General features: G+C 39.9%; 1 protein-coding gene across 4 annotated transcripts in view; it reads left to right on the plus strand.

Moving 5' to 3' along the window:
• ERN1 (endoplasmic reticulum to nucleus signaling 1) overlaps positions 1–8,162 on the plus strand; it is a 50,846-nt gene extending 42,684 nt beyond the window's left edge. For 3 of the 4 annotated variants that reach the window (XM_010578642.1, XM_010578640.1, XM_010578641.1), the window contains one exon: positions 1,633–1,677. Coding sequence is in view for 1 of the 4 variants with exons in the window: in XM_010578639.1 (XP_010576941.1) it covers positions 1,674–1,677; positions 2,237–6,921 (4,689 nt within the window). In the remaining 3 variants the exon portion in view is untranslated. Of the gene's footprint in view, positions 1–1,632; positions 1,678–2,236 lie in introns of those variants that run through there. The other variant, XM_010578639.1, reaches the window with a different exon arrangement.
• The last annotated feature ends 6,060 nt before the right edge of the window (positions 8,163–14,222 follow it).

Genomic DNA, 14,222 nt, shown 5'->3' on the forward strand with positions numbered 1-14,222 from the left:
TGCGGGGACCACAAATCCGCTGCCACTCGCCCCCCCCACCTACTCTTAAAAACGGGCGGAAGCAGGGGTCAGCACAGGGCTCTGCGTCCCACCGATGTGCTTCCCCAGCACTGCCCACCCGTTGCCCCACCTTAGTTTCTATTCTCCATTAAGTTTCGTTTTCTTGTGAAATGGTGCCTGACATCAGCTGTCAGAGCAGGCTGTGGTGCAAAATGGGCGGGCGGCTCACCACAAGCCAAGTCACTGTACAAGCACAGCCCCAGGAGGTGGTGTGGTAGCCAAAGGCACTGAAAGGCCACTATTTCAAGGACATTTAGCCCCGTTTCTCAGGGGAGGCTGCAGCAGGTGTCAGTGGGAATCAGTCTCCAACCATTTTCAGAACTGGCCTGTTTACACTTATCCCAGAGATACTTAGACCTATGGCACATCAGAGCAGTCCTGTAACAGCTACCCCTTAAAAGCCGCTCGCTTAAACCAGAGCTACTGGGCATGCTGGTGCCTCAGTCAGCCCACCCACAAGCTTTCTAAAAGGTTGACCAAGGTGCTTAAATGGTAAATATGCACTCGCTCCACATAGCTTTTTCTACCATCTCCATGTCTCCTAGACCCAGTTATCTCCCCAAACCGTCACTTCTGTTAACTCACCTCTTGCCAAGCCGTGGTCCTGGGGAGTGAGCGCTCATCGCCTTCCCTCAGTTACAACCTGTGCACTTTCAACTATTGTACGGAGTTTGCGCAGAGCCCCACAACTGCCTTTGACGCTGGCTGTGCTGGTAACTGCTCCTTTTACACTTCAATTCAGAGGCTGTGTTGCTGTTGTACCACCAGGAGCTGCAGGGATGGAGCTGGCCGGGCTACAGCCACCTGCTGAACCAGCACAGAGTTGAGCTTTCACACTACAGTAAGAGAAACATCACCACCACCACCGTGCACCTTTCACTGTGACCCTTGTTGACTAGTCCGTAGCTCACAGATGGTTACTGTTGACTACGTGAATCTATCGTGCATTTCTGGTGTTAACGCTGAGCAGGCTTATTTAACATGCTTCCTCCTGCAGTAGAGAACCGGCTATCCCTGCTGCAGTCCATCTCTGTACCCCTGTAAATGGAGCCTGAGCAAGGCAGAGGATGTCATCGATCAGGCCAGGACACCCCACTAAAAAGAAAAGGAAAAAAGAGGGGGAGAGTACCCACACCCAAAAAAAAAAAAAAAAAAAGGAGGAAAAAAGGGAATGTGAGGGAGCCAGAGTCAGGGAAAAGGAGAGTGAGTGAGAAAAAGACAGCGATTAAAAGCCAGAGATACTATACAACCTAGGGGATACAGTAGTCTTGGGCTTCCTTTTTTCCAGTATCTAACATAAGTAGCTGTTAGATGGGCACAGCTGTCAGCACACGCTTCTCCAGGAAAACGCCATCTCCTTCACACCCATGTGTCAGAAGCAAGAATAGCTGCCTTCACACAGTACAGGCGTACAGCAGTGTAGCTGCCAAGACCAGGCTTTTAGAGGTACAGAAACTACCTTGGACCAAAGAGGTGGGGAGGAGGTTGGGAAAAAAGAACAAATAAGTCAGCTTTAACTAACACAGGTATGTAAACTGCAAATTTGAAGACAGTCACTTTTTCTTGCTCTAGGGTTTTGTTCGTTAACAGCAGGATTTCCCTCATCAAAGGCAATGGGTAAGTGTGGCTTTCAGAAAATTTGTACTTTATATGTAGTAATTTGCTTTTTAGTATCTGCATTTTAAGGGTTCATCTCTAGTGGGGAACTAATCGGTATTCTTAACATCATCTTATAGTCTGTATTGATGCTATCTTCATTTAGCAGAAAATAAACGGACTCAAGCGGGTAAATGATCTACCCAAACCTCTCCAGTTTAGAGAATTCAGCCCCTGTCAGTTCCAATAACCTTATCACATCATTCCCTTACAAAAAAAAACATTTTGGGTTATTTCCATAACTCCCTTTGAAGATCGTTTCCAATCCTCACTCATGGTTTCCTGCTTCACCGATTTATGTCTTGCATCATTGCTCAGGACTGCTTTTGCTTAAGGTTAAGGACGCTTTTCGTCATCAGAACTGACATATTTGAGAAGTTAAGACTGTCTCTCACTGTGACTGGTAGAAAGAAAATAATTGAACATTCTACGTGGCCAGTTTTGCAAGGATTATAATGCCTTGTCAAGCATGTTGACATGTTTTTAGTTTGTATTACTAATATACAATTTCAACTTCTAGATTACAGAACATTACCTGTGAATAAATGGGATGAGAATGATGTCCAATGTTGGCTGGAATCTATTGGAATCAAGAAAGAGTATGTAGAAAAACTGTACGTGGAAGAAGTGACAGGTCCGGCACTAATGGAACTGGATGACTCTTTCCTCAAAGGCATAGGTATGAAGGGAGGTCAAATCCACATGTTAATCCGCAAGAGAAACGAACTTCTGCAGCTACATCAAAATGCACAGCAAGCCAAGCATTCCAGCAGCAAAAGGTCTGACAGAGCTGACATGCAAACAGATCCATTAAGACCCAGAAATGCCCCCACTCAGGAAACTTCAAGTGGAGACAGCTGCGGCCCAGTAGATAAACCTAGTGGAGACAACAGAGCTTCTACTTCTGGCAAGAGGCACAGGAGAAGTAGCAACTCCCAACTTAAAAGTACTGATGAAGTTTTAGAGCTCTGCAACTGTCGACCATTTAGAACTCAGAATACTGATTTCAAATACGTGAAAGACAGAGTTCTTGCTCCAGAATCAGGAGTCAGTGGTTTAATCACTCCCTGCCATGAATACAAATCTTTTGCCACTGCTGCAGAACTGAACAGAAATCAACTGCAATCAAAATTTGCCTGCGAAGTGATACGATTTGCTTCAGCCTGCATGAACATTCGAACAAATGGCACCATACATTTTGGTATCATGGACAGCGTTGAGGATAGGGGTTGGAAACACGGCCAGATCATTGGCATAAAGGTCAAAGAGCGAGAATACTATGTTGATGCATTAGATTACATAGAAAAATGTTTTTGTGAAAGTGTACAAGAAGTTGCAAGGAAGTGTATTCACCCACCTGTTTTTGTTGAAGTGATTTCAAAAGACTCTCAGGAACAACGATTTGTGGTGGAGGTTGACATTGAACCAACATCCAGTTTAGTAAAGAACAGATTTTTTGAAGTGTATTTGCCCAAATACAATGAAGGCAGCCAGAAGGTGACCCTGACAAAAGATCGTACTCTCTATCAGAGAGTAGGAGCAAAGTCTGAACCTATAAAGCACAACAATCTAGCTACTTTTTTTCAGGGTTTACAAGACAGGGACGCTCAAAGAGAAAAAGCTGAGCTCTCCAGCACAGAAATACATACTGAAATATCTCAAAATTTAGGAAGAAAGTTATCAATTCTACTAAATGATGGCAAAAGCTATATGGATGATTCCCTATGGTACATCCTTGTCACAAACAGATGTGAAAAGAATGATCTGAAATATATCAACTTTTTAATGCACTTGAACATTTTCTGCGTCTTTGACTTTGATGAAGATTCTAATGTGTCAGGGCTGTACAGCAAGTACAAAGAACATCATGCAACAAGGTCTTATTTTTTACAGGATTTTTCCAATGAAAGTAAGACTGGCAACCCTTCCTCTCAGAAACATTTATGCCTGTTTGATCAGACCAGCTGGATATTCTGCAATGGGCGCAGTGACTTCCTCGGGGATGAAAAACCTTGTGATGAAAATACATGGATTAGAACAAAAAAAAAATACCTTAAGAAAGCAATTACTCGTATCTGTGACGAAATCCTGCCGAAGCGGTCTTTCATTGTGCTTTTCCTATTGCTGTCACCAGTGCAGAAACCACTTGTGGACACTTTTCAGGAATTCTATACAGAGATGAATGGCACGGAGTACATCGTTTGCATTGCAGAGTCCAGAGAAAATTATGGGAAGTGGGCTAATCTAGCTCAGGCATCCTGCAGCATTGAGACACTAGAACAATGCAGTATTGTGGGTATGAAACTAAGTCACGTAGATACCACCATTCAAACAATGCTGCCTTCTACAGCACAACCCAGACATCTGCCAGTTTCCACTAGAGGACTATGTACGCTTCCCTCACTGGAAGAAGAGAAACTGTTTTCCTTAGAAATCCTTTGTATTGATCAATGTGATGATATCAAATTAGATCTTTTGACTGAAAAAGAAATACAAGAAGTAGAACAAAATTTTTACCAAGGAAGAAAAATAATCTGGGAAAACTTCTGGCTTGCTGATAAAAGACGCTGCGGGGAAATCATTGAACGCGAAGCATGTAAGGATGCTAGCAAACTCCTAGATGACATTTTACGAGGCAGTGGACTCAATTATTCTGTGGCTAAACTAAAGATATTTCACCATCCTGGAAGTGGTGGAAGCACAATAGCACGGCAAGTTCTATGGAAAAGAAGAAAGGACTTAAGATGTGCTGTTATCAAAACCTCATATTCACCTGCAACTGTCTGTGAGCATGCACTTGCATTTAGAGATTATGAAGAAAAAGAAATCAGTCACTGTCTTCCTGTGCTCCTCCTAATTGAGGATTATGATGAAGATTATTTAGAAGAACTAAGGCATGAGTTAATGGATGCTGTAGCAACTAGGAAAATTAATTCCCCCAGACCTTACTTCATCCTCATGTGCTGTAGACGATCCAATGACCCTGAAAGGCTTTGCAAGGCTTCTCCACTGGACACAGTTGCTGTCACTCACAAGCTGACGGACTCAGAGAAAAGTCTGTTCAGAACTAAACTTGAAAAACTGAAGCAGAAAGATGTCAAGCCAGAATTCATACTTACATTTGTCCTGATGTGTGAGGAGTTCAACGAAACATATGTGAGAGACTTTGTAGGGCACATATTGCAAGACATAGACCATTCTTCTCGTGATACATGCTTGATGCGTTATGTGGCTTTGCTTAATTTTTATGTACCTAATTCCTATGTTTCATTGTCACACTGTGAGGCTTTTCTGGGACTGGGGGTATATACAGAAATGAAATCAAGAGCTTACGATTTCAAAAGTCACTTAAGTGAACAAGCAAGAATGATTTTTATTGAGCTAAGGGAAAGTACCACCTATATTTCATCTGTTCGGATAATTCACTGTCTGGTTGCAAAAGAAATTCTGCATCAGCTTTCAGGGAATGAACCTCAAAGTCAACTTGCAATGACTCTTCTTCAGGAAAAGACACTCTTTGAAAACAGATTTGGACGAGAGGAATTCATAAAGTTCATCAGAGATCTGTTTATTCGACGTGATAAAAGAAGCAGGGGTGACAATACCGACACTCTTTTCTCCCCATTCATTGAGCACGTCTGTAAAGCTGAAGACTGTGAAAAAGCTATAGCTGTTTTAAAAGCTGCATATGAACTCCTTGGAAGAGATCCTTTTTTTGCCCAGCAGCTTGCCAGACTACATTACAACAATGAAAAATTTGAAGATGCAGAACATTGGGCAGGGGTTGCAAAATCTCATTTGCCAAATGATTCTTACATTTTGGATACAGAAGGTCAAGTCTACAGGAAATGGTTTAGTTTCACTGTGGACAAAATGACACAGGAAGACACTCCTGAAAGCATCATTCAGAAGATAGAGATCGCTCTTAAAGCTATGAAATGCTTCAGGGCTGCACAACAGGCTGCAAAAGCAGAACGTGACAGTATGAACAATGCTGGCTATTTTGGAGAAGTAGAAGTAGGATGTCGTCTTCTTAGATTTTTGTCCACAGTCGATGTATTTCGCAGAAGTCCAGAGGGGGAATATTCTGAGCTTGTGAAATACCTGATCACAGACTACATTCCTGAAGACATCAAAAAAACATGGGGAAGGCTTCACTCCCGCTTAAAAGGCTTACGTCAGAACCTGTACAATGCTCTGGAATGGATTTCAGAAGACCTAAGTTATTTCCAAACGGATAAAAACCATGAGAAGGAAGAGGAAGATGAAAAAGATGAAAAGGAAGAACAAATTTATAATCCCAGAAAATGGCTCAAAAGACAGTCTGAGGTATATGCCAAGTTCTTCATCTCAACATCACTTATTGAGGACAGCAACGGTGGCCCTGAGAGCCAGCTCATTAGACGCATGAATATTTATAAGAGTGGTGGAGGTAGTGTCACTAATATCCTGTCATTCTTAACAGATAAGAAAGAGAATAGGTCAGCTGAAAAGCTAGAAAAGATCCTTGGTTTCTATACAGAAAACCCACTAAGGGACAGGCTGGAGGACAACGATCTGATCAATTACATTTTGTGCCACATCACATTAGCATGCTTAGCACCAGGATCAGCCAAACTTCTTCCAGTGCAAACTCTTCGTGAGCTCAGTGTAAGATTCTTTAAAGGAAGAAGACCATTTCCGGCAAGTGCCCATTTTTTGCTCACCTTGCTGTACTGGCCAGATGAAGCATTAGACAAAGAGCCTAATCCAGATAAAGATGAAATTCTAATCTCAGCCCTTCAAACCCTGAAGCGTTTATATGACATCAAGATGAAAGATGTTCCTACCAGAAAGAAAAGAATCTATACCCACTTTTTTCTGGGAAAGGGTTATGGCTTAGGTAAGATTGTGCACAAAACTAAAATTGATAAATTAATCAGTGGGTCCTTGGATGAGAGGAGAATGAAGTGGCTACATGGAACTGTATGGAATATTGCCAGGATTCGTGACATTCTCAAAAGAGTTTCTGGCTGGACCAAGGACAGAAATTTATTTATACGTGGTCACATGAAGGAGTTTCCTATCTTGCCACTCCACCGTGATTCAGTGCCCCCTGGAAATGAAAATGTGACCTTTTATTTAGGCTTTTCATTTAATGGTCTTGTTGCTTTCAATATTGAGGTTGAAACTAATCCAACTGTCAGCAGACCACAAGGTATTTAGTACATTAACAGTACCTACGGTGCTGTCAGAAGATACAGCACTGAAAAGGTCTGTTGTCACATTTAAAACAAACAGTGGCTGGACATCAGGTACCAAGATAACCACACTTAACTATCACAATAATGACCAAATATCTAAAAAAATTTGAAACCTACTAGTAAAATATACCTTGAAACAGAAGCCTTTGATAGTTTTGGAGTCACCAAAAGCAAGATTTCAAACTTAAGACAGCAATAAATGCAGTATTTGCTTGGGGACTGGGGCAGGAGTGAGACAAGAGACCCACTATTTCTCCTCCCCCCCAATATATGGGACAACTGAGCTTTGGAATAAACAGGTATAGCAGGGATCCCTTTCTTCTCAGCTCACAGATTAGGATTTTAAGTTGATTTCTGGGTAGTCCTGATCAGTAACAGAATTTGTCCATTGTACCCATGTTTTTTCTTCTTCCTGAATCAGCAACAAAAAGTTTTAACTGAACTTACAACATGTATACTACACTGGCTTTAACATATTTGCTCACATGTACCATGTATGAAATACATCTACCCATCACCTGCAAGCCAATATCCAGTACAGAAGCACAGAGGGCAAGTAAGCAATTTTTAAACTTACTTTGCAAACATCAGGATTGATAAAAAGCAGGCCTCAAATTTTACATCACTCTTACATTGCTTCTCCATGTAAATATTACAAACTATACTAGATATATCTGTATGTGGGGAAGGGTGCGGAGACATGTCAGCAGTTAGACACTGGCAACATAAAAGACTGTTTGTAAACACTGTTATGATTTCATAGTCCAAACAATTCCTGCACTTGGCAAAATGTTTTTGCAGCATTATCCAAGAAATGTCCATACAGTACATGACTCAAGTTTGTCTACTGCATATATCCACGCTTGAAAACATTCTTTGTCTAGCCCAATTTACTAATTTGAAAAATGCAAAAGGATTTGTTGTCAGCACGGTGTCTGCAACCATCATGTCACATTAAGCTTCTAATAATAAAGCTGCCTGTTATTCTTGGAGTTTCATGTTGTTTGATAACAATATTGTCTCTAAAATTCCCAGAAAACCTGTCATATAGCTTAAGCTTTAATCTAATAAACAATCTTTAGGAAGAATTATCATTTCTACACAAGCTTAATTACCCTACCTGAAGATGTAGTTCTAACAGTAGCAAGGTATGATTTGCTTTTCCAACTTGGAGCCAAGATCTGGGCACAGCCAAAAACTGTAAAAGGAATTGCAAGCCACTGTGAATTCAGAACAAACAAGATGAAAGCATAGATTATACATCTAGTTCAAGCCTTCACCTTCCAGCCTCAGGAAGCAGAAACAAAGCTTGTGACTGCTGGCTAGGGAAGACTTGTCTCCTTCCCTTGCCTTCAACCTTCCAGAACAGCAAAGCAAACTCTTGAAGGGCTGTACTTTCTGCTTGCAAAATCCAGGCTGGCAGATTTCACCAGGGTTAAACTAATACTTAAGGGAGGTTAAGCACATCAAAGACAGCTTTCCCGAAGATGAGCTAGGAAGGTGCACTGGGGGAGCAAACCATGACAGCATCCAAACTGCTAGGAGCAAGAGCTGGAGTGTTACAGAAAGTCCCCTCTATCCCCCACCCTTGATGCAGGGGGCAAGGCAGTGTATGTTTGAAAAGTTAACCGGGCAAAGGCAGCTTTCTTAAGTCTAGCATGGGGCATAAGGATGGCTTTAACCTGAAGCAGAAATAGGACATACAAACTTACTGAGAAGCACACGAGCTTAAAAAAAAAAAAAAAAAAAAGCATTAACTGCTTAACAGTTCACAGAACCTGCTCAAATGCTGTGGTAAAAGCATAGCTTTTGTTTTCAAAAAGAAACTGTTATCACAATGAAAAATTAAAGCCAGACAACTTGGTCAAGAGGGTCTGTCTTGTAACTTGTTTCCTTTCTGCCTGCACACACGACTTGATGCTGTAGCTAACTATCCTTTGCCCTGTAGCCCACACCACTGCACACTCCCCAGTCTTTCCTTTGAGGCCTCTAAGGTCTTGCTTTTCAAAGATACCCGTTTCTACCTCTTAGAAACTAAAGGCTCAGATACAAACTCTTTACCTCATCAGGGTATTATAAACACAATCCTCGCCCTACACCCTGCAGAAAAAACAAGATTTAGAGAAAAAGCATAAACCTACAGACAGGCACGCAGGGTCCCATATTGCAAAACAAGCTGTTGAGGCTCACAGGGCAGGAAGCACAGACCCATCCTTCTTTTTTCCCCTCATTTCCCCAAGAGTCTGACTGATAAATCAAACCTGGAAATGCTTTAACTGGCCAGGCAACACACAAAACCCCTTATTCTAGCCAGCTTTTTGGACAATGCCGTTGCCCTGTTTTTCAAATGCCCCCTCAGATTTCTCTAGAGCCAAAAAAGCATAAACTCCAGCAAAGATCTCATGCAAAATAGCAGTCTTCCCTACTTAGTGTTAAGCTCCTCCTCATTACACGTACCCAATTCAAAATACCATGAATTGTTCCAGGTAGCGTAGCATTAAAACCATGGATTTATCTTCCTTTTACCACCTCTTAGAAATGAGTAAACAGTGGTAGCTAAATGAGACCAACCGGCCTAGCAAAGTAATCCATTCTCATCCTGTAGACAGGAGTTGCAAGGACACACATCTTCAAAGCTACCTCATCTCTCCAGCGTTTTGTTCTAAAAGGGTTTAGAAAAGACCACTTAACAGCATGCCGTCTCCACCAGGTTTTACGAAAATGTCATTAGATACTTTCCTCCATATTCCCCCCCTTTCCAACTTAAATAGTCACATTTTTTGTATAGTCAGTTCAGCAAAAGGACAACAGATCAGCAGCAAAAGGAAGCTACAGGTTAAGAAGTCAGGTTTCATTTGCCTGTCTTCAGGTATAAAACACTTTAAGATAAAGCTCCTATGAATGAGTTTTTACAGTTTGTACTAGCTCTCTGATCGTCTATAAAGTTATTCAAACTGTAAAATGAGTGAAGGCAGATTTTATACTTACACACACTTAGGAACAGCTAACATGGGTTGCAATAATTTAAATAGGTCCTCAAGAGAAGAAAAAAATACACAGAAACAGTGGTTCATTTCTGTTTAATCAGAGACGGTTACAAAGTGGTAGACACACATTACAGATGTGTATATGTGCAATGATTCATTCCTGAAGCATACAGTTCATAGAAGGTTTCCCAATGGATGCAAATGACGTTAGTTCCATATGTTCTTTGAATCTTCTTTGGAAACTGAATGCTATAAAATTAAGCTAGTTACTGTTACTATTATTTGCATGCATTAAAGTGATGCACATACTTACCAGTCTCTCACTTTCTCGAATTAAATTCAACATCAATATTTTGCCACCTGTCTTTTGAAAAACATCAATGATCCCATCCCTTTCGTAGTACTTACACAAAAGCAGTATCAAGTTACAGAAAAAACCTTCATGACACACTAACTTCTGTGGCTGTACAGCTACTGAGAGGGGACATAATTCAATCATGTGCTTTAAGGTACTTCAAGAAGATAATAAAACCAGTTTGTAGTCTGGGTTCACTGCACAGTGACCAGATTCCCTGAAGGGGTGAGTCAGAGTCATTAAGCAGAAGTCTAAAGGAAATAGTGTGAACTGACTCCCTGTTCCATATATACCGTATCAGAACTGGGAAGGAAGACTTCTGAACCACATTAGACTGGACAGGTGCTGTAACAGTGTATCAGAAGTTGAGCTAGAACTTAAGACTGCTCACCTGGTTATGAAAGCTCAGATTCCTAGTACTGTTTTGGTCCTGTCTCAAAAGAAAATAAACTTAATTCTACCAAAAAGTACTGCAATTAATTGCCATAAAAGGTTTCACAAAGAGATGACATTCTACCAGAGTTCATATTAGGATCTACCCTGGACAAATATACTTTTTGTTGATAAGACACTAGAGAACACCACTACCCTTTAGTTATCCCCACTGATTGCCAAGCTGATATAAAGTAGTGCAGGTCAGCATCCAACCACTGTCAAAACTGAGACTTCACAAAGTAATTCAGCAGCCAAAAGCAATCAGTTACTCATTCCGACTTATTACTGAGCATTGCATTAAGTATCAACTAGGGTCAACCACAGAAGTTAAAAGAAAGATGCACACATTCTGTTAACAGGATAATGGCCTCACAGCAAGGTATCCCTATTATTCATGCACATTTGCCATTAAGATTTAGGAAATACAGGCAAAGATAAGTTATAAATTTTATTATACAACTTTCCTGTTTTTCTTCTAGGGAGAAACACCTGTGCAACGTTACTCAAAAACTTGCATGTAGCTAGTTTTGCAGACAAAGCAGTTTAGTGTGAGTGACTGAGAACTAATGTAGAGAAGATGCCAGGAGACGGGCTTCAAATGTGACTATTCTAAAACCTGGGAAGGTACAATCCCCTTGAAACTTTTTATGTTAGTATGATGAATTCTGCAGTGTTGCATAAGATTTCAAAATTCTAAAATAAGCAATACTGCTGGAAGCATCAAGTCACTCATGGAACTACTCTAGACCATTCAAATGAGCTGGCAAAACTAAAGGGTCTGTTCAGCTACCACACTAGTATGATCTTTCCAATACCTAGTTTCTATATAATTATCCACCAATGATTTCAAAAGCCCCTCAAATTCACCGTGTGATAACATGCCCTTGAAAAGTGAATTAAAGCACTGAGTTTTACAGCTCATCCAACTGTGAAACTATGCTATGTGCTACAGCACAGAAAGTTTCATCTCCCATGCCAATATGTAGAGATGAGGCACACAAAGCTTAAATAACAATAAACATATGCAGCTATTCTGGAGAAGGTTGCATCTTTTATCCAATCACAAAGAATCTCTCCTATTTTCTTTTAAGGTGTAAAACGTTCTATAAAATAAAAATAAAATGCTAAAATGTCCAGGAATATGGAATAGGGCAGAAGAAAAAAGAATAGAGGCAGAGCAGTAACTCTGGAGCAAGATAAAACAGCTGGGCAAAGCCACATTTGTAGGTAGCCTCTGAAGTGCTGAAATGGGCTAACAAAAAAAAAAAAAAGCCAAGAACAACAAAGCTCCTGGCTTACAGACCTAACAAAGTAAAAATCTGTTGGCAAGAGACAGTAATTAGCAACAGCTAAAGAAAATCGAAAGAAAGGTTACATTACTGCTATGGATTCTTACAGAATTGCTTATTCCCCAATACAACAAATATAGTATCCTATAATTGGTTCACTGATAAAACAGCCTCTTTTAGAATAGGCATGTTACTGATGAAGTGACTTCAACTTTATAGATCTTCACACTTTTCAGTAACACCAATGGCTATTTAAGGTTCTGAATTAGGTTTTCCTTAAAAGTGCTTGCAGATATTACCTACCCGCAAGTTTAGTTAAAACCATTACAGATCTTACAAAAAAATCTAGACGTTCACTCACTACTGAAAACAGTAGTAGATAACAGATACATTCACATTTCAGAGACCAAAATTCCCCTCATGTATTTAAGTGGTATCATTTGAACAAATTATTTCAAATAGGAACATCAGGTACTTACAGATTAAACTAACCTGTACTGGCAGTGCTGTGGAATTTTTCTTCTCTACCAGTAAGTAGCAAATGCTGAAATTCTGCTGCTAGTTAACAGAAACACAAATTGTATTAAACCAAGGAGTTTAACCCATAATTTAGTTTTTCATTAAAAAAGCTGCCAAACTTCAATTACTGCAATTTTTTGCTTAAGAAAAGCATATGAAGTAAAGGCAACTATAAAACTACTTTCAATTTGCCCTTACTTTTCTGATATTTTTCATACATAAGCCAGAAGTTTAACAAGGTAATCCTGTTGCCTACCACAAACAAAGGAAATTACAATACTTACATAGCCAGGTTCCTTCATTAAACAGTCTCATTAAGTGTGTTTTCTTATTCTAGACTTTACAAATGAAAGACCAAAATGTGTTTTCTTCCACTAAAGTTTATGGGAAAGAAGCTAAAGAATTCAGTGCAAGTAACATATATGCAAGTAACTCAACAAAAAAAAGAGAAAGAAAAAGCGCTCTGCATGACATCTTCATCTCAAAGCATTACATAATTTCCTAAGTTGGGCGACAGTGAAATAGCTTCCTTTGGTTGTATGGCATTAATTTCTGGTAATTCAAAATTGCTGTTAGCAAAAACCATTTATACATATTGGCTACTAAGGGCAGCAGAAGTTGAAATTCTACACACACCCCCTTTCTGAACAGCACGTGGGAACATGGTTAAGATTTAGAAAAAATTTAAGAAATAAAATTTGAGATGTCAGAAGCTTGAATCTGGTATAAAGCAGTTAGCTAACAGAGATATATGCTTTAACTGCTAATGAGAATTTTTAAGGAAGCTTCCAAGCTCTCAAAGTTCTGTGTGTGTTTTAGTTAAGATGATACTGGCATTAAAATTCCACTATTTTCTCAAAACTTTTAAACTTCTTTGAATCCCTGAGAAAGAAAAACCTTAAGATAAGTTCAAGACAATATTTGTGGAGAAGTTAAATTCATTGTCATTAAAACAGCTATTGTTCCTACTGCAAGAAAGCCAGTAAGAACAAAACAAGTTATTGTAAACTTGCTCAGAAGGTGCAAGCGCCTCACTATTCAAAAAAGTGATCAGGTGTATAAATACCAACCCTCAGTGACAGTTCACACCATGGACAGTCAATACCGACTCGTCAGGATTCTAAGAACAAACGACTGAGGATAACATCCTGGATCCTGTGGTTCAAGACAGGATATGGCTGTCTGCAAAAGCAGCAAGCTGAAGTGCCTGGCTCCCTCAAATAGACCTTCACAAGACAAAAGTAAAAATGCATTCACTCTACAACAGAATCTACAAATACTGTACTTGAACTACTTTCTTCTAGTAGAGTCTTAATGAGAATCTGCGCTCTGACAATCAAAAGACTGCATAAAGCTGCTGTTTACACTGTGGTAAGAAAACTCTCACATTCAGAACTTCAAAAAGAATGTTATGTATATTACACTTCAGAATCACTCCAATTCTATATTGATCCCTTCAACAGCTGCCTCAAAACTTTTCTTACTCTGAACTAGTATCTACCTACCCCAATTTATTAAAGGAAAATATGGTAGTCACCGACAGCTGCATTTTTATAGAACCCAGTCACTACCATTATTTCACTGGTCTGATCATTTTGATTGGAAGTAGACACACTTTAGAAAAAAGATTCTTCATTTAAAAATTCTTCTGGAGGTAGCCTATTCCTCAGAGTATTTA

Source organism: Haliaeetus leucocephalus, unplaced genomic scaffold (genome assembly GCF_000737465.1).
Source record: "Haliaeetus leucocephalus isolate CR32 unplaced genomic scaffold, Haliaeetus_leucocephalus-4.0 Scaffold646, whole genome shotgun sequence".
NCBI classification, from domain to species: domain Eukaryota; kingdom Metazoa; phylum Chordata; class Aves; order Accipitriformes; family Accipitridae; genus Haliaeetus; species Haliaeetus leucocephalus.